The sequence below is a fragment of the Molothrus aeneus genome, chromosome 3 (assembly GCF_037042795.1).
Source record: "Molothrus aeneus isolate 106 chromosome 3, BPBGC_Maene_1.0, whole genome shotgun sequence".
NCBI classification, from domain to species: Eukaryota; Metazoa; Chordata; class Aves; order Passeriformes; family Icteridae; genus Molothrus; species Molothrus aeneus.
In genome coordinates this window covers 26,569,715-26,590,320 of record NC_089648.1, presented here as the reverse complement: position 1 = coordinate 26,590,320, position 20,606 = coordinate 26,569,715, and the positions used below count along the sequence as shown (strand labels likewise).

Here is a 20,606-nt window from a genome sequence, read left to right as displayed (position 1 = left end):
CTTATAGGATTAGTCTCATCTGACATGAAAAAAAAAGAAGTGAAAGCAGTTGATATTTTTGAAGCAAGAAGACATTTTGCTGAAAACTCCCATGGAAATAATTGACTGCAAAATTAAGTGCTTCCCACTTGAGATAATTCTGATACTTCTGTATTTCAGAGTTTTGCTTTCAGATTTTGCTTCCTGGGTTGCATTCCTAGATGTCTTCCAGTTACAGCTTTGATGTATTTCAAGTACTAAGAAATGGAGGTTTTAAAACAAAAAGTAGGCACAAAAAACCCCAGAAAGCCTCAGAGAAGAATAGCAGGGAATACTGCAGATCTGCACTGAAGTTTTCTGAGAAAAAGTTCTAGAATTACACAGCCCTGCAGAATTGTTCTGGCATGGGATGAAAGCAAACATTTGCGTCAACAGTTTCCATGAATTTTAACTCCTGAACTAAACCAGTGCTCATTTGAGCAGCTTCTGTGTCTGTTGAGTTCAGAAGGACTTGAAGGGTCTGAAGCCCTGAAATGATCAGGCTTATCTTACAGGCAGGTGTGCATATCTTCATTATGCATTATGCACCTTCTCATTAGCTCTGAACCTGATTTTGCTTGACCTGATGTAATCCTGGCTTTCCCCCTGCTGCCAAGCTTTGAGCTTTTTTTAGAAGAAATCAGTAAAGCCCTACAAGTCTCCCTCCTATCCATTGCCATGACTCTTAAAATTAATTGCTTTATTTCTTCCCCCCACATCAAATGCTAGATATGTGCACTAGCACATATCTCTTATTTTTAAAATATTAGTTCTTTTAATATATGAAATATTCCAGTCATAGGGGCCAAGGTTATGATGTTTGAAGTCTCTGTCTCAAGAGCTGAGCAAGGCAGGTTCTCATAATGCCATTATTCATGCAGTTCCTACCAGTTGCCACTGCCACAGCAAGGTGTGTTTGGGGGTTTTATTAAGTGATTTATCTGGGTGGGCCAGAAAAAGTGGCAGAGTGTTTCCCATGTGTGCACATACACCTCCCACAGCAGCCCTGTGCGCTTTGTACGGGGTAACCATCCTTGGCACAGGGGGACTGCAGCAGCAAGGTCCACCAAGGCATGGATTGTCCTCCTGGTACTCCTCCCAAGATCCCTGAATGCAGCCAGTGTTTATGGCTGAATTGGTGCCATGGCTTTTTGAAGAATACAAAAGTAGGTGAGACCACTAAAAAACTGTAAAGCTGCAGAAGAACCCCGTCTCATGTTTGCTGCCCTGAATCAGAGTCAGGGTGCTGACCTTGTTAGAGGTCTGTCCCCATCCTGTGAGCCACCCAAATTCAGCACAGAGGTCTTTGTTCTGATGGCTTTATGTATTTATTTAATTTTGAAGGATACGAAAGTTCACAGTGCAGGAAGAAAGGCTGTCTCAATCTAGATACAGTTGGAGATTAATGAAACATTGAACAATTTATTCATGTCACTGGTTAGAATTCATCTGTCTGACTTCTCTAGCACCACTATACAGTGAAAGGAGTAGACACACCAACATGCTTATCTATACTGGCAAAAAAAATCCTGTCTACACCTCATCAAGTCTGTGTGCTAAGTAGCAGACTGAATCCAGGAGAGGAAAAATGGATTGTACACCAAAGATTTGTTTTCTTGGCAGATTAAAAAGCAGCTTCTCTGATTTATGTGCAGCTAAAACTGGATGGGGATTTTTCATCAGTGTTTGGGGCTTTTTTCCTGGATTATTAAGACTCTCAAAATCATCTTTCTTCAGGAAATGCCAGGATGAAACATTTTCCATCAGAAAAAAATCCAAACAAATACAAAGCCATTGATGTTAATCATGGTCCCATTGGGTTGCTAAAACAGTATGAGTAGCAGCTTTAAAGCCTTATGTCCTTGACCTTACAATCTGACATCCTCTGGCTGGACTACATCTCTGGTGCTCCATGGTGTGTTATCTAGATATGAGGGGAAGCACAGAAAACTGGAGTATGGGAGATGCAGGACTGCCCACAGGCCAGTGTGTGGTGGTGAATAAAGATATAGACCACTTATGCTAAAGCTGGGACATTGCAAAAGCTTGGCTGGATACAGAGTCATGTTAAAAGAATGTTTCAGCACTTTCAAAACATGATGTCTATCTTACCTAAATTTGTAGGGCTTTTTTTCTTTTAGTATTTTATCAATTGTTATTTCCATTTTTTCCAGACTGCAGTAGGAGCCAGAGTACCAGACTTACAAACAGACTGGAGGGGACTTTCCTGGAGGTGAGTGAAAATGTTGGGTTTTTTTCTCTGTTTTTGTGCACACAGTTAAAAGTATAGGTCACCTGGTTGTGTAATTACATCTTTGTATATGTAAATTCAGGGGAAGGATGCTGACAGCAAGTATTGCTTGGTAAGCATTGGAGGAGTCAGGACCAGAAGAGAATAGATGGGAGTGATTCCTGGGGGGGTGGGTGGGTTGTGTTTGTTTTTGTGGGCTTTTTCTTGCTTCTATTTTTCTCTTTTTTTTTTTTTTATATGTGTGTGTGTGTGTGTGTGTGTCAACCCAGCCTGATTGCTAAAAGCGTGGTCCTGTGCCACAGTACCTTTTAGCCTTTTGCTAGACTCGCTGGAGCTTTTTCAAAATGTTGCTGTGATTATCTGCTGCAGTATGTAATGCTTGAAGGTCTGTGTGAGTGTGGGTTGGCATGAACGTGGCAAGAGCAGTGCATACATACTCAGTGAAGATGTTCCAAACACCTTTGCTATTGCAAAGTGGGCAAACAATGCATGTCAGAAGGTGTGAAGCTCAATATCCATGCTGGAGTGGAAGGAAACTGCCTTCTCCCTGTGGACACACATATGGTTGATGAGTGTGTGTGTATACATCGTCCTCTTTGCTCTTTCTTCATCCCTTTGCATGTGTCTGCAGGCATGGATACTTTCAGGAGGGGCTGCCAAAAGTGGTGTAAAAGTGTGTTGGCTCTGCACACAGACAAGTTTTGAATGGTGAGGTAGAGGCTCTATGTAATCAGCATTGCAGCATTGCAAATAGATAGTTAATGAATATTTAATGCAGTCTCTCCTATGCTTAACTGTGTGCAAATGTAGCTTCAGTGAGGTAACGTGGAGCAGCTTTAGTGAGGAAATATGCCTTTCTGTGGTAGGTATCCCAGCATGTCCAGATGAAAAATCAGTTCTCCCAATATGGTCTGTTCCCAGCCTGAAGGCATAGCTTCTATCTTAACACTGCCTTGCTTTATTTAATGTGAATTATCCCTTCACTACTTTCCCTGAATTCCTGTGGTTTATCTCCTTAGTCCTGTTTGAAGCAAGTATTTTTGGGAAGGGGAGGGGGGAGGTTGTTTTTTCCTTCTTGGGCTGCTACAACCACATGTGGTGACAATAAGACAGATGGCTGCAGGATTAACCCTAGTGGGTGATTTTGTTCTTTCCCTTTGTAGTATTGGGGGTGATGACACTCTGGAGATCCAGGCTACTCTACCCAGTGAGTATCCTAGAAAAGCAAAAGTTGGGTATTACACTGGAAGTGGTTTAAGTAGATGCTAGGAAGCATCTGGAAAAGGTCATTCCTTGAAAACGGTGGGGATGTCCATCTGTTGTGGGTATAAGCAGTTCATGGGAGTGAGAGCTGAGATCCAGACTGACCTGATTAGCTGTACAGTTGATTCAGCCCCTCCACATCACAGGATCTGCATGTGATTGTATCATCCTTTTGGCCAAAAGAATTAGGAGTAAATGTGCTGAAGGTGACCAAAGTTCATGGCAGACCTGTTCTTCCCATGTTTTGTTTTGTGCTTTCCAGTGACTGGCTGTAAGGTCTGTGGACATATGAGGGGTTATGAAACAATTGCTAGTCCATCTAGCCAGGATTGTTGACAAAGTTGTGGTTCTTCCAGATGATTTCAAGTTGCTACATAGCAGTGGGGAAAAAAAAAATCTAAAAGTACTATAAATTTTTTCCCTAGTGTTCTGTGTAATTGGGCCTGTAGTTGCCATAGAAACCATTAAGTGGTCAATGTGACAATAAATTGGAAGGCACTTGGTTTACAATGGCCTATCTATTTGTATGTGATCCATGCTGTGGAACACTTTGACATTGTCAGTAAAAAATCTGATGTGTTTTGTCTTTGCCTTGTACCAGGCATTTCACTGTGTTTGAAGAAAAATAGAAGGCACAATTCACTTATACATTATAAATGAGATTCTGTAAAGAGGTTTCCGACAGCAGTACTACGGACAGAGTAACAACAGCAGTTTTCAGACATCATGCTTTCCCACTGAAAGTTTCAGTGAAATCTAGAAAATGAAAAAAATTCACTTCTCTGCCACAAATATTATTATCTAGCTGGGGGAGTGAGAGGTAGAGGGCCATATTCAGGGCATCTGCTTCTGGTACATGAAAGAAAGTAACCACGAATAGTCTGACAAATTCAAGACTGGTGATTTGCCCAAGATCCACCTATGCATCTCCTGGGCCACCAGGCCCTGGTTCCTCAGGCCCATGGAGAGAAATAATGGCAGTGATGAAATTTGGACAGTAACTAGAGTCTCCAAAGCAGGTGTGTCTCTAGCTCCTGTAAGTCATAGTGAATGAGGGGAAAACACAGCTCTGTATTCTCACCACTCGATTGGCTCCTGCTTCTGCAGGGAGGCAACACTGCTGGCTGTACTGTGAATGGTTAAACACTGTGGTTTTTCCTTTTAAGACATCTTGAAGAAATTCAATCCGAACCTCTTTGGCTTCTCCACTGGCAGCTCTAAGGAAACAGCTGGATTCAACGTTGCGGAGAGAAACGCTGCAGCACGGTAAGGACAGTCCCAAAGGAGTGAGAAGTGAGGGACTGGCAGGTTACCTTTGAGATGCATGACAGGGTTGAGGTAATGCTGATGACCTGCTGGTACTCAGCATGTTTCTGTGATCTGATGTTTTCAATTGTGAATTTCGGGGTTTTGGTTTTTTAATTCAATTCGGTATTTGGGGGATTTATTTGTTATCTTTTTCTAAATTTGACTCAGGCTTCCTTTCTTTATTCTATTTCTGCCCATAATTTTTGAGCCAATTCCTTAGTTATGCTTCTAATTCAAGCAGTACCTTTTTCTGCCCAGTGTTCAGTGTACAGGTCCCTAATTCACTGTCAGGCAATATCTTCAATGAGGAAAAAATTCATGAGCATCTCTTTTAATCCTTGATTTCTAGAGAATGTGCCTGAAACTAACAAATAGAAGCCCACTTCTACCTTAATGGCATGAAAAAATTATCCCTGTTTGCAGTGCAAAGGGAAAAAAACAAAAAAAAAGGCAGCTGGGAAATAACTCTTTTCTCTTCCTGAAGAAAAAAATCTTCTAGTCTGTTAACAGCCAAAATGTGTAAGAATTTTTATGGCTTACACTGTGCCTGCTCCATGAATACTCACAAAATTTGTTTCCAAAGCTTTTTGTGACACCTTCAACAGCCATTAAATTTGCTGCAAGAGAGATTTAGGATAACTATCAAAGCCTGTATAGCTACTAAATATTTCATAGGTTCCCTGAGCAAAGCTGACTCAGCGTGATCAATATGGTTCTAGGAATCCAAATAATGTAACTGCATTTGTGTAGTTGCTGGAGAGAGGCAGGGCTTACTAGCTCAAGCACAGTCTTTTTCTACTATATCAGGAGCTCATTTCCAGCTGGTGTCTCAGCATGGTTTGTGCTTTGGCCCGTGGATGTTGCATCCTGTCTAGACCTGGACTAGGACTCTTGAGCCTGGCAAACCCACTATGTAAGCACTCTCTTCCAGCCATAAGACAAGCCATAGGAATTTAAGGTCGGATCAGGAAGGCTGGTTAGGTGCCCAGCTTCTGTGTCAGCACCAAACCCCCCCACTAGATTTTTTAAGCGAGTTATGCAACTCAATGTCTCTGTGCATCTGGGCATTAGTGATTTTTCCCAAACAAAATGTACCAAGGCCAAGTCTGAGATGGGAAGAACTCATACCAGTTGCCTGCCACTTGGCAGCTATCCCAGCTGAAGCCTTTTCAGATCAGATTATTCACTTGTGCAACTTGGTCCTTCAGTGTTTGCTCAGTCTTTTGAGGCATCACTCTCCTTATTCTGATTTCTGCTGATCCTGAGATCAGCAGGATCTGATCTCACAATGCCAGTGCCCCCATGAAGATACCTTCTCCCTGGTTTCTGCTGTGAGATGTGACCAGGAATAAGCAAAGCAGGCTCCTACTTAGGGAAAAAAGAACCAGAACTTTATTAACTACTCTACAACTACAGATAAAAAGGAACACACACACAGGGAAAATGAAAACCTCACAAATGCGTTTCCTCCTCCCCCCACCAAATTTCCAACACAATACATTTGTTCCTCAAATCACCAACTCTCGGTCCAGCAGCACCTTTTAGACAATCAATCCTCAGTTCATCAAGAGGAGAGGAGTCCTTCTTGTGCCATGGGCTTCCCCTGGAAACACAGTCGAAGCCTCGTGTGTTTCTGTGTCACTCGTGGCACTGCCTGGAGAACATCTGCCGTCGTGACTTCTTCCTTTTCATGTCCAGTGCTCCCACCACTGAACACAGACCAGAGCTGCTTCTAGGGTTGTCTTTTAAGGATGCTCTGTCCCGATCCAAAAAAGGCACAGTCTCTCCTTTGGGACACCTGTCCCCACAGTCTCTCCTTTGGGACACCTTTCCCCCCCATATTTTTTCACCCCCTGGGGCTGAGGGGCACCAACACTGAACCCTCTTGGTTCTGAGGCCATTGCCTCCCCCTAGAATGCAGTCTCTGTATCACAAGGAACATGGGTCTGTCCATGGCTGTACAAAAAGAGTCCAGCAAAAGCCACTCCATCATCTCTTCCCACTAGGATTCTTCTCTATTCTTCTACTATCTCTCACTCGCCCAGACCTCTCTCACACTGGCCCATTTCCTTCCTCATCTTCCACTCTATCTTCTAGGAAAGGTCAATGTTCTGTAAAGTTCTCATTCTCCAAAAAGGGGCTAAAAGCTCCTACAAGCGGCCGGCTGAACCCCCCCTCTTCTCCGTCCCAGCTGTGCTGCCGGCACAGGCCCATGTTTATCAAGTCTCAAGGTTACAGTCCCAGGCAGCGGCTCTCTCTCTCTTTCTCTCTCTCTCTGTGTCTCTCAGGGGGGGCTGCCCGATGGCTCCCGGTGTCTCTCTCTCTCTCTTCCACTCTTCCACCCCCGGGCTCAGGCCTACCTCTCTCAGCCACGTGGCTTTTCCCTCCCCCTGCCCAGCCAGCAGCTGGGCCGGGGGAGAGACCCGAACTCTTTCCCGCCGGAAACCCAAAAAGGAGCCTCCCGGAGAGAGCTCTGCTTTTAACCCCGTGTTCTCAGAGGCGTGTCCATGTCCCAATGGCCAGGTTAAATGCCAATATTAAAGCCTGAATATCCATTGGCCCAAAACACAGCATCCCAAAAAACACATTTCCTGTCAAACCACCACACCCTGCAATGAGGAGTGGGGATCAAGAAGGTGACATGCTTTTGGAGCACACATCTGAAATCTTCTATTCTCTCTCCTAGTGACATGCCAGCCCAGGCACATGCATTGGTGGAGCTGATGAGAAGCAGCTCGGTGAGTGGGATTTGGGCCACACCTCCGTGCTGCCGGGGTCTCTGGGAGATGTCTGTAATTAATAGGATGCTTGAGTCATGAAGAGTGCTTTACTGATGAAAGAAAAGTCCTTGTCTCTGCTGTGCTTTCCAAGATGAATGTGCCAGATGAATTACCCCTAATATAGGCTGCAGTGCCGCCAGGAGATGTAAGGATGGTAGTGAGGAAGAGAAGAAATCTGAAGGCTCTGGTGAGATCACAGGATTGCTTTGTTGAGCATCAGCCTTCAAAGTGAAGGTCATAAAGGCTGAGTGTAAAATTGCTGAAGCATGTAGGTCTGCAGACCAATACGAGTCACAATATCCACAATACTGGGAAGAGGGATTATGAAGTCTTTGCAGGAGAAAAAGCCCTCTCAAAGTCTGGTTTTGAGCGGGCAAATAATTAATTAGTGACCAGAAACCTCAGGAATGGATGAATCTCTGTCACGCCGTAATCTTTTAGAGAATTAGTAGGGGATCTAGCATTGTGGACCAGTCTGCTGTGCCAGCTCCGCTGAGGGCAACAATGGGCATCAGAAGCAGGGAGGGGAAGAAATCTGAGAAACCCAAGGCTGCCCTGCTCTGAGTGTTGGCTGAGTTTGAGTGGATGACTGTCTGGGTGTGAGCTGTTGGTTCAGGGAGAGCATTCCCTCTAAGGGAACGGGAGTGCCTGGTGCTCCTTGGCTCAGACTGAATGGGAAAGGAAGGCACTGAATAAGCAGGATTTGTCAAAGCATGTGGCTCTCCATGCCAGAATCCTTGATGGATGCTGCATGCTCACCCCACTGTCAGTTACTCTGCATTGCCAATTGTTTGGCAGAGTGAAGAGAGCTGGCGTGGCTTTTCAATAAAATAGAAGAGGAGAGGCTGTCGTGCTTTGTTTTATTCACAGCTTTTTATGCATTTAAAAAAAAAAAAAGGGAGAGGGGTGTATCCCTGCCATAACATTGCCTCTTCGTGAAAGTCTTTCTGAGCAAATTGCTGGTTAAAGAGGAGAATTCAGACCTGGGTGATTCCCAGGCCCTCCCTCTATTTGTGGGATCCTTTCGCAGATGTTTGTTATGTAAATGCACTACACTAAAAATAGTTGCCTTTGATTCCTTTCTTTGTACTGAATGTTACAAAATGTTTTGATGAGATCCAGCTCTCAGCAGCGCCTATTGTTAGCTTGTGGTGACGTGGATGCTGCAGCTGCCCTTATATGAGCTCAGTGAAGTCACCAGCCTCCTGGACTCTTCTATTTTAATCCAGCTGTCTGTTCCCTGGGGCACCCCTTGCCCCTCCTGGCCAGGGGTAATTCTTGCCCAGCTGGCAGGGATCCCCAGCAGCTCCAGTTCCACAGCCACATGAGTCACTCCAGCCTCCATTCCCACATGGCTTTATCCCCACGCTGCCTGCAGTGTGCAGCCATGGCTGGCAAATCTCTTGCTGTCCACCCCTGTTCTGGAGCTGACATTCATTTAGGGATGCTTGCTGCCACAGACACATTTCTGTGCTTGGTTACCCTGACAGAGCTTGTCTGCTGAAGGGAATTTCCTTACAGAAGCCAAGGTGAATTGCCATAGACTAGCAAACAGTTCAGATTTTCCCCCTGGAAAGATGCTTTTCTTTTGCCAGCTTAACTCAGCATACCTCCTTTGTTCTGCCCTACTGTCTGTGCCCATTTAGCCCCATTTGTGAATGTTACCTCTGCATGCCTAAGCAATAAATGCTGCAATCTGTTTATTTTATGTGCCACTAGAAAATTAACTTCAAGGAAGACTGGAAGCTGATTACCATCCTTGTTGGAGGCACTGACCTATGCCAGTACTGCTTGGACAAGGTTTGTATCTCTGAATTGGGCATGCTCATCCAGGCATTTGGCAGGTGCCCAGCCCTGGAAACATAGCTTTTCTCTCTCAGGGAGCCAAAGTTCCTCTTTGTTTAAAAAGCACTTAGAAGTCCTGCCCCTTTCATCTTCATTGTATCAGAAACAAGTGCACAGCTTTTAATGCAGGGGCACTGCAGTTCTGGAGAAATGCATTATTTGAGTACTAGGAACCTGCTCATGTTGAACAAAACACAAAGATTAAGCTGAAGAGCTCTACCTGCTTAACTGGACAAAGTAATCAGTGTGGTGTCTCGGGCATGTGAGGGGACACAAGTGAAGTTTTCTGGAAAACATCCCCACACAATAATTACTGAGGATGCCCAATTCTTGCTTCAGAATGAGACCCAAAATAGTAACATCAGTTTATAGTGAAAAACATGTCCTTAGCTGTCAGTGGTCATTCCTTCTGAAACTGTTTGTGTGGCACAGACTGGGGGTCTGTACCCCAGCTTGTTGAAATGACCAGGCACTGTTCTCTGTTTTGCTCTTTCCTTTACAGGCTGCTGCCTGGAGCCTTTGTCCCCACAGCTTCCCTTCTATAGCTACAGTCACAAAGTTGTTTTGCTTATGGGCTTTGTGGGGTCTGACTGCCTTCATATCAGTTTCTCCAGATAGGCAGTTTGAAAAAAAATCTTCTGTTCATAAGGCAAATCAGTCTGCTCTGGGTCCCATAAAAAACAACCCAAAATCCAAAAATGTGGTCAATATGGTCATTTTCAGGGAAAGGCTCTGCCAAGATACCTCAGGATTTTCTACAGAGATCAGAGGAATATATTAATGGTATAAAAACATAAGCACTATATAACCTCTGTACATGTGCCAGTAAACTTCTTGATCTGGAAATATATCTGCCAACAAAAGAAAAAAGGAGCACCAAGTTGGTATAGCTTCTCAGAGATCACATTGTTGGTTCCTGAAAAAGACTGACTCAGTTTTTAATTTTTTTTTTTTAATTTTAATAGGAAACCTATTCAGTGCAAAAGTATGTAAAGCACCTTCAGGACACTCTGGATATTTTCTATGAGGAGGTAAGCTTTTAAGATACCCTAGCAAGCTATGTTCCTGGCAAGTACACTGATGTTTTTCTCACCTCTGATAGACTGTCAGTGATTATGTTTCATACAAGGTCATCTTTCAAATAGTTGGAGTCAGACTGTTCTTCAGTGCTGCATTTCAATGACTGTACTAGCTAATGCCCTGAGAAAGAGAGCTGCAGTTTCATAAAAACCGTCTGTTTGACAATATTTATGCTGTGGACCAAACATACCATGACCCTACAGCCAGTTTTCATGGCTAAACCAGCCATGAACAGTTTCATTTACCCTAGAGCAAATGGAAATGTCCCAGGGAGCGAAGCAGCATTTCAGCTAGTTTGTACTAGCTGCTGGAATTCTTTTGGCTGACATCCACTGTCTATCTCCCTCCCTCCCCCTCCTTTTATCCATCATCCTTGCACATGCCATTGGCTGCAGGCAGTGCAGTTTGCACTGACTCCCTGACCTACGGATGGCACTCCTTGCTCTTTGTAGTGGTATCATGTTCTGTTATTTGTAACGTGTCTGCATGTCTGGTTATTATAATCCTCACAGCTCCCAAGAGTCTTTATCAACGTGGTGGAGATGCTGGAGTTCTCTGGACTGCGTCAAATCGCAGCAAGCTCTTCAGAGTGTGCCTTGGCAGCAAAGTAAGTGAGCAAAACAGCTCTTTGCCTATAAAGTGATATTTTTTTGGCTTAGTCTCAATTTCTACAGCAGGATATCCACACTGAGCTTTCCAAGCTATGTGCATTGCCTCCTTTACCTGATGCACCCATCAGCTTTCTATTACTTCTTGCAATACTTCAGCTAAAAAGCCTGCACTTGTAGATAGCAGAATTCTCACTTCTCAGCTGTAAGGCAGCATGACACAGCACAAGTAAACATATGATTGCTGAACTTTGAAGGCTTTTTTTACCCAGCCATCTGCTGGTCAGCAACACAGGCTGACACCCCTGATTCCTCTCCTTGTATCCAGCGCTGTGTTACCTCTGGTGCAGGCTGGGCTACATGCAGCAGAGCACAGCCAGGAACTGCTCCTCGCACCTAATGAAGGAGACCAAAATCTTCACTCAAAGAAGGTTGAAAGACTTGTTTTAGAAAGCAGCAGTGTCTTTAAAGGCATCAGAATGGACGTGAAAAGGCTCTTTAGTCTTGCAGGGAAAGGTATAACAAAGACCAGTAGTTGCAAGGTGATGCCAAATGAATTACAATTAAGTTAGGCGCAGATTTTTAAAAATACAAGTGATTAACTACAGGAACACACTGGAAGGGAAAATAATGAATTGCTGGTCTTGGTCAATGTCTTCATATTCATTCCAAGCACATTCTTAGAAGATGAATTTCTGTGAAGCACAAGTTATTACCTCTTGTTATGAAGGTACCATAATAAAACAGAGTGGTGCAAGGACTCAGACGACATGAAAAATTTATCTTTTCTAACTTTACACTCCCAGATGTCTGAAACTCTGCTGTAAGCCCATTCATAGAGTGGGTTTTCTTGTTATTCTAACACGTGTGATTTCCTGCTGATGTGTGGCACACTAAACAATTTTTTCGCATTTGACTCAAGAATTGCAGATCCTGCAGCTCTTTCTGCCTGTGGTAGGTGTTCATTTTGAAAAGTAATTCAGTAGAATTTTTTCTTTTGTGAAGTATTTGTCCATTTCTAAGCCACCAAGGTGGCTCTCCCTTCTGCATGTGAGCTTTGAGCAGCTATCCTGAGCTTCTTGAAGCGGACACAGTGCTGAAGAACTGTGAATAAACTATTCTAGACTGGCTTTTAATTCTAGTATTTCTTTCATTGAAGGAAAGTGTGCCCATGTTTCTTAAACCCAGAGGAAAATTCTTCTGAATTACAAGAAATTAAGAGAGTCAACAGAGATTTTCAGGTAATGCATTGATTCTGTAAATGGTCATCTTCACTTGTGTCTCCATATTGCTTCCCTCACTGCCCTTCCTGTCATGCATACTCTCAGCAGTACAGAGAGGGATAACTGGGAAACAGCTTGGCTACAGCCTAATCAAAACCATACCCAGCTAACCAGTTAGTAGCAGTGCAAGACTTTCCACACTGCCTTCTGATGTGACCTCAGTTCTGAGCTGGATGCAGATGGAGACCAATTCTCTTTCCAGCTGCTGTTTCAACAGCCAAAAAAGATTTAGGAATGATGGCTGCTTTGTTGATATGTGTTTGTCTGTTATGAGTCCAATGAGTAGCTCACATGAATTAACATGTCACTGCAAGAGTGACAAATGATCTTGCATCAGCTGTTTTGTGGTTACTCTTAGCAGAAGAAATTAACTAAACCAACCATGGGCCAGCTTGCTATCTGAGAGTAACTTTTCATAGCCTCAGGCGTAAGATTCACTCAAAATTAACAGAGGCTATAAATAGCTATTGGAGCAGAAGCTTTTTCCATCGATTTTCTTATGAATACAGGAATCACTGTATCAGATAACATAATGTTCTCCATTCTGGCTCTGGCAATGAATCTGACAAAGCTCAAAAAATTCACCCTTGGTAATGCTTGTATAAGCCTACTAGAGGGGTCATTTTCCTTAACTAAGGAAGAGGGATTAGGAATGTTTTGAGATATGACCAGGAGCATTAGCATTTATATCCATAAGATGGCAAGTTACAATGAGGTGGGCTTTTTTATTTGTATGAATGTCTGTGGCCATAATTTTTGAAAGTGGCAGGTAATTTTTCAGTGTTTAAGTAGTATTTTCATTCAAGCACACCTTCCTGAAAAACCAAGTGCACTTCAGCCTCATGTTGGCATTCTGAATTCATTTGTCACTTCTAAAAATGTTGACCTTGTTCCATATTTTTATACTTTTCTGCAAATTTTAATCTCATTGCAATTGTGCAGTTTTGGTTTCTATGAGTAAGGTTTGAACTTTTTTTTTTGTTTTTTTTGTTTTAATTAGTAACTTTATATTTTTAACTTTTTTTTTTTGTTTGAATTAATCCAGCTTCTGTGCATTTTCCTCATGAAAATCTCATGAACCAAATTATTTTCTTAGCCATTTTCTTGACTACTTTATTGCATTTAGCTGGATTTACACTAATGATTTATGGCTTCCTACACTGAAAGATGTTTAATCTGCATGTTGCTGCTAGCTGACAAATGTAGGATGAGCCTTGCAAGTAACTCCTGTGTTTCCACTGATTACACCACCCGCAGGCTGAAGCCTTGCAGCTGATCAACAGTGGTCGGTACGAACAGCGGCAGGACTTTGCTGCTGTCATCCAGCCGTTCTTCCGGAACACCTTGCTGCCCCTGGATAGTGTGAGTCCTGCTTTGCTTTCCCATTATGCAAGGGCCAGTATTTCATTTCTCTTAAGCCAGTAAGATCTGTGCCACAAGACTGTGTTTTCTCCTCTCTGCACAGTCTAGTGGCACAGCGTGGAATCCGTGCTAAGAGCGAGGGAGGAGAAGACGGGAAGTCTCACAAGAAGATTCACAGTGCTGCCTGTGAATCAAAATGGGTTTAGGAAACATTCATAGAATGCACCCATAAACAAGGCACCCTCTGACTTCCTCTGAACTGCATGTTGCTTCCCTTGTTGAGGAGGTTGGTTAGCATTCACCACAGTTTCCCGATTTAGGTTATGGAATGTGTTCAGGTTTTCTTCAAATGGAGACCAGCACTTGAATCTCTGACTCATCCAAGCATGGCAACAGGAAGCAGCCTTTGAAACCAAACACTGATTCTCCTTCTTTTCTCCAGCCTTAGCATTATGTATGCCGTGTAGTTAAGGATACAAATATCCAGCATGGATCCTCATCAAAACAACCCAGTTTTGCATAGTACCGATACTTTTTTCATACCATCCCCATTTTTTTCCTGTCAGCCTAAAAGGTCGACCAATGCTCACCATACAGGTAGTGATGAGGCAAATTCCCCCTAAGAGAGACATTTACCACAGCTGGATATTCCCACCATCTTTTTTTTTTTTGTTACCTGAAATTCAGCAGAAATTTCAACACTTGAAATGTTCTAAGTCTGAGTCACAGAAGTTTAAAAAGCAATAATAAGCACTTTTCTTTCAGTTCTGTAAAAAATGGAATGTGGGTCAATGGCAGGGTCCGTGTAACAGCTGTGACTGTTGGCTTAATGGTAAGTTTAGTTTTGTTATGAAAATTTTTGTGTGAAGTTGAGCAGGTGGCATTACACAGAAGGTCTCAAGGTGCAGTAATCAGCCCATACTTTGGAGCACCTAAGTTTATTTCTAGTGTGAAAACATGAGCATAATGCCTTTAGGAAGGTACCAAAAGTGTGAAGTGGGTATATCAAGTACAATACACTATTGGATATAATATGTCAGATCTCAAAGACTGAAATTTGCTGGCAATTAATTTTTGCTTTTATTGCAGACTAGCAAGCCAGATATGAGTTTCTTTGCTGCAGACTGCTCTCATTTCAGTGTAAGAGGCTATGCTGAGATGGCCATGGCTCTCTGGAACAATATGGTAAGGGGTTACAACTTAGGTCCAACAAACTTAGTTACAACTATGTGTTTGTGGTAGCAGTATCTACAAAAGATCATGAGAAAGGTGTCTGAAACAAAAGAGTAAGCAAGACATAAAATTGATATCCTAGCAAGAGGGGGTTGCTCAACTCTGAGGTTCTTCTCACTCTGCATTGCTTAGGAATGTAATCCCAAGTGATCATATTGCATGAAAGAGTGTAAGTCTTTGCTCATTCAAAATGGGAATTCTAAAGAGTCTTAATGTAACAAAAAATTTCCTTTCTGATTTGGTAAATAACTTGCATTAAAACAAAAAGTCATCCTAGTTAAACATTCAGTTCTGTAGGTTTGCTGAAAATGTCTGTTCAATGATCTTGCCCTTCTTCACTGAATTCTGTTATATTTATTAGGAAAACCTATATGTGACTGAATTTTTGCTGCCATTAATAGTGTGGACATGTTGTACCACCCACTCTTGTATCTGAGGCAGTTTTAGTAGAGTCTCTGAAACTAATAGGGGGCTGAAATCAAACTTAAGATGCTTGTAATCACATTCCATCTGTCATTTTGGGGAAAATTAATAGCTTTAGAATAGTCTTGGAAGAAGGTGTCAGGGGTACATGACAAACTTGGTAACTCCAAGGTCAAAGTTGCTTTCAGAAATATTTCCCCACATTGGAAGGAATACTAGGCATTTTTATGCCACAGCAACATTTCCACCCCTTGTCTTATAAACACCAAATACATTGTGGTAGCAGAAATCCTACATCCTGGTTTGCACAAGAAACAAACATAAATGGAGGGGAATTTCTTTTCCATCCAAGTAAAAGTTTGAGCAAGGTAAGAAACTTAGAGGATACCCCAGAATGAGCTTGAAAATAAGGACTGGAAAATGGAGGGCAGGAATCTGTGCAGCTGCCCAGCATAGCATATGAGCTGTAGGTCCAGGATTATAGAATGTACTATGCAAGCACTTGCTAGGAGTAATTGATTTGTGCACGCACAGCAAATCTGCCTGTTTTCCATCAGGTTTCCCTGTCTGGGACTCCAGATGACAGCAGGCTGGTAGGCTTCATTCTCCTTCATAGCTCAAACAGGGCTAATGGTGGGCCAGAAACCCCAGGCAAATGTAGAAAAATTCAAATTGAGCATGGCTGAGGGTTTCAAGAAAAAAATAAGGGACAGTACCTGGGCATATGGCAGTCTTAAATTGGGTTTCTGTTGCCATGTGGTATTCCTATTGGCCATTACTCATTCCTGAATCACCATCAGTCTTTTTTCCTATGCCACCAGAGTTTTTTTTTCTGTCCAGACTGTCACTCATTTCCTACGCATATATGGATTGACACAAAGCTTTCTACTGGGTGGCAGGGATCAAGTTCTTACTGATGCAAAGCACAACTATTCCCTCCCTTAGAGATCTGTTGGTCTATGCCAACTGCAGACATTACTGTTTACTATTTAAATCTAGTTCTTGTAACACATCCCTGCTTTTCCCTTGCAGTCCTTGTACGGCAAGGCTGTGCAAGCTTACTGTAAGGCTGTATTGTTTCCCTGTTCCCTGAAAAGCTCGGCAGGCTGCAGGCTTAGGGCCAAATGACACGGATTCTTGTCAGTGCACATAAAGGGCCAGACTGTGCCTGGCCACTGTGTGGGTATGCAGGGACTGGGATGGCTTACAGTCTCTCCCTTGCCATAATGTTCTTTGCTGTTTTGGCTTTGTGCAAAACAAAATGTGCTCCTGCTCTCTGAGGTCAGAGGACTCTGTAGTCTTATGGGGTTTCCACTGGTCCCAAACCCACCTTGTCAGGTGTTGGGCCGAGGTGAAGAGACAGAGTGAATGTTCTGCCTCCATGCTTGCTACATGCTCTAGAGGAGCTGTGGGTTTCTTCCAGAACTTGTCCTGTATGCTCATGGACTTGAGGATACTGTAATCTTCTAAGCCCAGAAGCTAATGCTCCTGAAGAACAGATTGCATAGAGATGAAGTAAGCATGGGTGGTTACAGAATTTTGCATTTTATCATCTTTTGTCTGGGCTCTGTGCCAGAATCCATACCAAGTGCCCTGGCATGGGAAGAATTACAATTATCTACAAATAACCAGTTACACCTCAGGCAGAATGCTGCAAGATAGGAGCCACACATTGTACAAATAATAGAGCTGTTCCCTTTAAGGTACAAAAAAACTACCAAATTCAGTCTTCACTGCATTAGCTGGTGGGTGGGCCAAGTGATTAGGAGTCACAAAAGAGTCCATCGGGACCCTACAACAATCAGCAAAACTTGGCATCCTGTTTTGCTTCTAATCTTCTCTTCCCTCGTTATATTTTCAGTGGTTCATATCTTTTTATTTTTCAGTCTTTGCTGGCTTCTTTTTGTTTTTTAATTTTTTTTATTAAAAATGAACAAGAGAGAGAAAGTATTCTCAGTGTTTCCATATGAAAATCTTCTGGATAATTTTTTTTTTTTCCGTGTTGTGTGGGTCTTGTTGCTCTATTGTTTCTCTTCAGCATGCAGCTGACACTTTAATCCCTTGAGGACAGTAAATGCCTGTATGGACAATAGCAGAAGCAACAGCCTTCCTCTGTGATGTATTCCCAGAAGTGCTGGATGACAACTTTGCAGTTCTCTATGGACCAATCTTGTAGTCATTACTTCAGGCATGTCCATACAACAGTTGTAAACACTTCAGTTAACATGACTGAGCAAGCCTCTACTTGTTAGCTTTACTATGGCAACCAGTGGTATGTGCACTGCAAGCCAAGCACAACTGCCTGCTATTAGCCTGGACACATTTTATGTTGGGTTGGAAATGGGCTCAGGGTGAGCCTATGGTCAACTATTGCAACTTAGCTGCCAACTGATAATATAAAAAGCTCTGTGTAACTTGCTTCTTGCAAGATTGTGAACCCACCCTCAGCTGAAATTCCCAGGGAATTTCTTGTCTGAGTGCAGACTGAAAAGGTTAGATGTGTCCCATCCTCTCTCTGTAGCTCTGTCATTTCTGAAGTAACTCCCATCACCATGACACCTAGGCACCTTTCTGTAAGTAATGTGCTAAGTAATATATCTAACATCTGTCATGTAGGTTTTTTCCTTTCCTTTCCATTGCCATTTGAGACAAGTACATGGCAGAACTGGGTGTAATAGCGAACCACTTTGCTTTAGCTGAACATTTAAAATGCATTGTATTCAGAGCAATGCAAAAGGAAGAAACTCTTATCCTATTCCTTGCTTCTGCGGGAGTTATTCTGCAGCCAGTACATCAGATTCTCAATGTCTTCAGTTCACAACTGTTAAAATGTTTGCAAACTTTCCTCTGCTCCTTCTACCACACTTCTTTGTTCCTGTGAGCAGCAAAAATTGGATAAGAAGTTGTAACTGTCTGAATCAAGAGAGTCTGAGAAGAAAAAGATTCATCATTAAGTTTAACATTGTTTTTCTCTTCTTCAGCTGGAGCCAGTTGGTGAAAAGCAGACTTACAACAACTTTACCCATGACAGATCAAAACTCAGGTGTCCAAACCCTGTAAGTAAAGGTCAAGGTGCTCTCTCCATTAATTACCTCTATTTTTTCTCCTTTCTTCACACTGCTAGAGCTCTTTAAAAGAGTATCTTTGTGACGGTTTCAAATAGCTAAAATATATTTTCCTGTTTTGTTACAGACAGGGAAATCTACTTAAGATTTAAGACAAAAAGCTTTATTCTCACTGCAATGGAAAGCCTTTCATTAAAGCTAGTTCTAATGAGTCTGTGTATTTCCATTTGCTTGTTTGCAGCAAGCAAATTAGGAAGTGATGCCACCACTCATGATGCCGAGGTGGCTTCTTTTTTGTCTTCTGGGAATTTTCAGACAATAGAGCTGGAGAGTGTTTGGGCTAAGATAGAGAGAAGGCAAAACCAGCTGATTGTCTAAATATCTACCATTTCTCTCTGAGAAGGGGCAGAGTCAAATTGTTGGAATACTGCCCATTGAGTGATCTGTGGTCAATAAAGCCTTTGCTCTCCCTTTGTAGGAGAAACCTTTTCTTTTCACACGAAGAAATAGTGGATTTGGAAATTCAGATGTCAACTTGGAGAGCACAGGATCTTCGGTCCCCTACTGGGCTGTCATTGTGACTGCAGTAGCTGGGGTCCTGGTGGGTTCTTTACTTGGCTGGGTTGTGTCACGAAGAAGAACCAAGAAGCACCAACGTAAGGCTCACACAGAAAACAACATTAAAACAACCCCTCTGTAACACAAGTGGAACAAACATCTTTCTCTGAAGAGGCTGCTCTCTGCTGTGACACAGAGAGTAGCAGAAAAAGAACCTGTTGGATATGAATGAAGCTTCTTGGTTGCCCAGGGATTTTTGTGCCAAATAACATTGATCAGTAATATATTTTAGAATTATCTTCTGCGGACCAGTCAGGTGGAGGATGAAGTTCAAAGTAATGCTGTGGTTTCATGCCAGCATGCAACTAAGTACCACACACCTGCTCACTCAGTCCTCCCCCACTGGGACGAGAGGAGAACTGGAAGAAGGTAAACCCCATGGATTGAGATAAGAACAGTTTTAATAGCTGAAAAGTAAAATGTAATAATAATAATTGAAATGAAATGGGAAGTAACAAAAAAAGAGAAAGGAATAAAACTCAAGAAAAACTAGTGCTGCATGCTACAATTGCTCATTGCCTTCTGACTGATGCCCAGCCTGTCCTTGAACAGCAATCAACCCCTCCTGGACTTCTTCTCCCACTCTATATAGTCAGCATGATTTTCTATGGCATGGAATATCCCTTTGGCCAGCTCAGGTCAGCTATCCTGGCCATGCTCACTCCCAGCTTCTGGTGCTGACAGAGCACAGGAAACTGGAAAGTCCTTGGTTTAGAGTAAGCACTACTTAGCAACAACTAAAATATTGATTTGTTATCAATATTATTTTCATACAAAATCCTAAACACAGCACTGAACCAGCTATTATGAAAAATATTAACTCTATCCCAGCTGAAACCAGGACAAAATGTTAAAAGCTTTTTCATTCTGGGGTCCAATTCTCTGTTTCATGAATATTACTCAATTGCACAAAGCAAGAACACCTGTTCATGCATCTTGGCTTCTTAATTGTGCATCTGTCCTTTTCTCTTCTAAACCTCCATTTAAAATGTTAGAGACAAGTCAGTGATTGCAACCTGGTATTTCCCAGTAGGAAGGTGTTAGTGAGATGAACAGCAGCTGCAATTTCTCATGTTATATTCCAGCAAGACCATTGTGTTGAAGGTGCTGCAGTGATTCTACATGGGCAAGTACAATGCCATGGAAACATCTTTAAACTGGTTTCTGAACAACTTGGATCCACATGCTATCCCTGGTGCAGTGCTGGGCGCACAGATAGAATAACTCTGCACTGCCTTGGACCCCAGGCTCCTTCCATCTGGGACTGGGTGTGGGGCTGGGATGTATCTGTCACTTCTCCTCCAGGGCTAAATAGCCCAGGACAGTCCTGTATCCTCCTGTCCTCCCCTGTATGAGAGCTGGTTTCAGAATGAGTCTTTTTGTGATTAATTTCTTCACTAGTATCTAGTAAGGGGTCTAAACAAAAATGTGGTACCTGCAAGCTAGCTTAACCCTTCTCATAGGGCCTT

The 20,606-nt window shown here is 42.7% G+C and overlaps 1 protein-coding gene across 1 annotated transcript in view; it reads left to right on the top strand.

Moving 5' to 3' along the window:
- Positions 1-19,629, top strand: part of PLB1 (phospholipase B1) — a 79,167-nt gene extending 59,538 nt beyond the window's left edge. The window contains exons 48-59 of the mRNA XM_066547871.1: positions 2,193-2,251; positions 3,433-3,476; positions 4,699-4,798; positions 7,527-7,578; positions 9,340-9,420; positions 10,431-10,496; positions 11,058-11,152; positions 12,313-12,394; positions 13,694-13,798; positions 14,888-14,983; positions 18,436-18,510; positions 18,998-19,629. Of these exons, the coding sequence (XP_066403968.1) occupies positions 2,193-2,251; positions 3,433-3,476; positions 4,699-4,798; positions 7,527-7,578; positions 9,340-9,420; positions 10,431-10,496; positions 11,058-11,152; positions 12,313-12,394; positions 13,694-13,798; positions 14,888-14,983; positions 18,436-18,510; positions 18,998-19,219 (1,077 nt within the window). The 3' untranslated portion in view covers positions 19,220-19,629. The remainder of the gene's footprint in view (positions 1-2,192; positions 2,252-3,432; positions 3,477-4,698; positions 4,799-7,526; positions 7,579-9,339; positions 9,421-10,430; positions 10,497-11,057; positions 11,153-12,312; positions 12,395-13,693; positions 13,799-14,887; positions 14,984-18,435; positions 18,511-18,997) is intronic.
- The last annotated feature ends 977 nt before the right edge of the window (positions 19,630-20,606 follow it).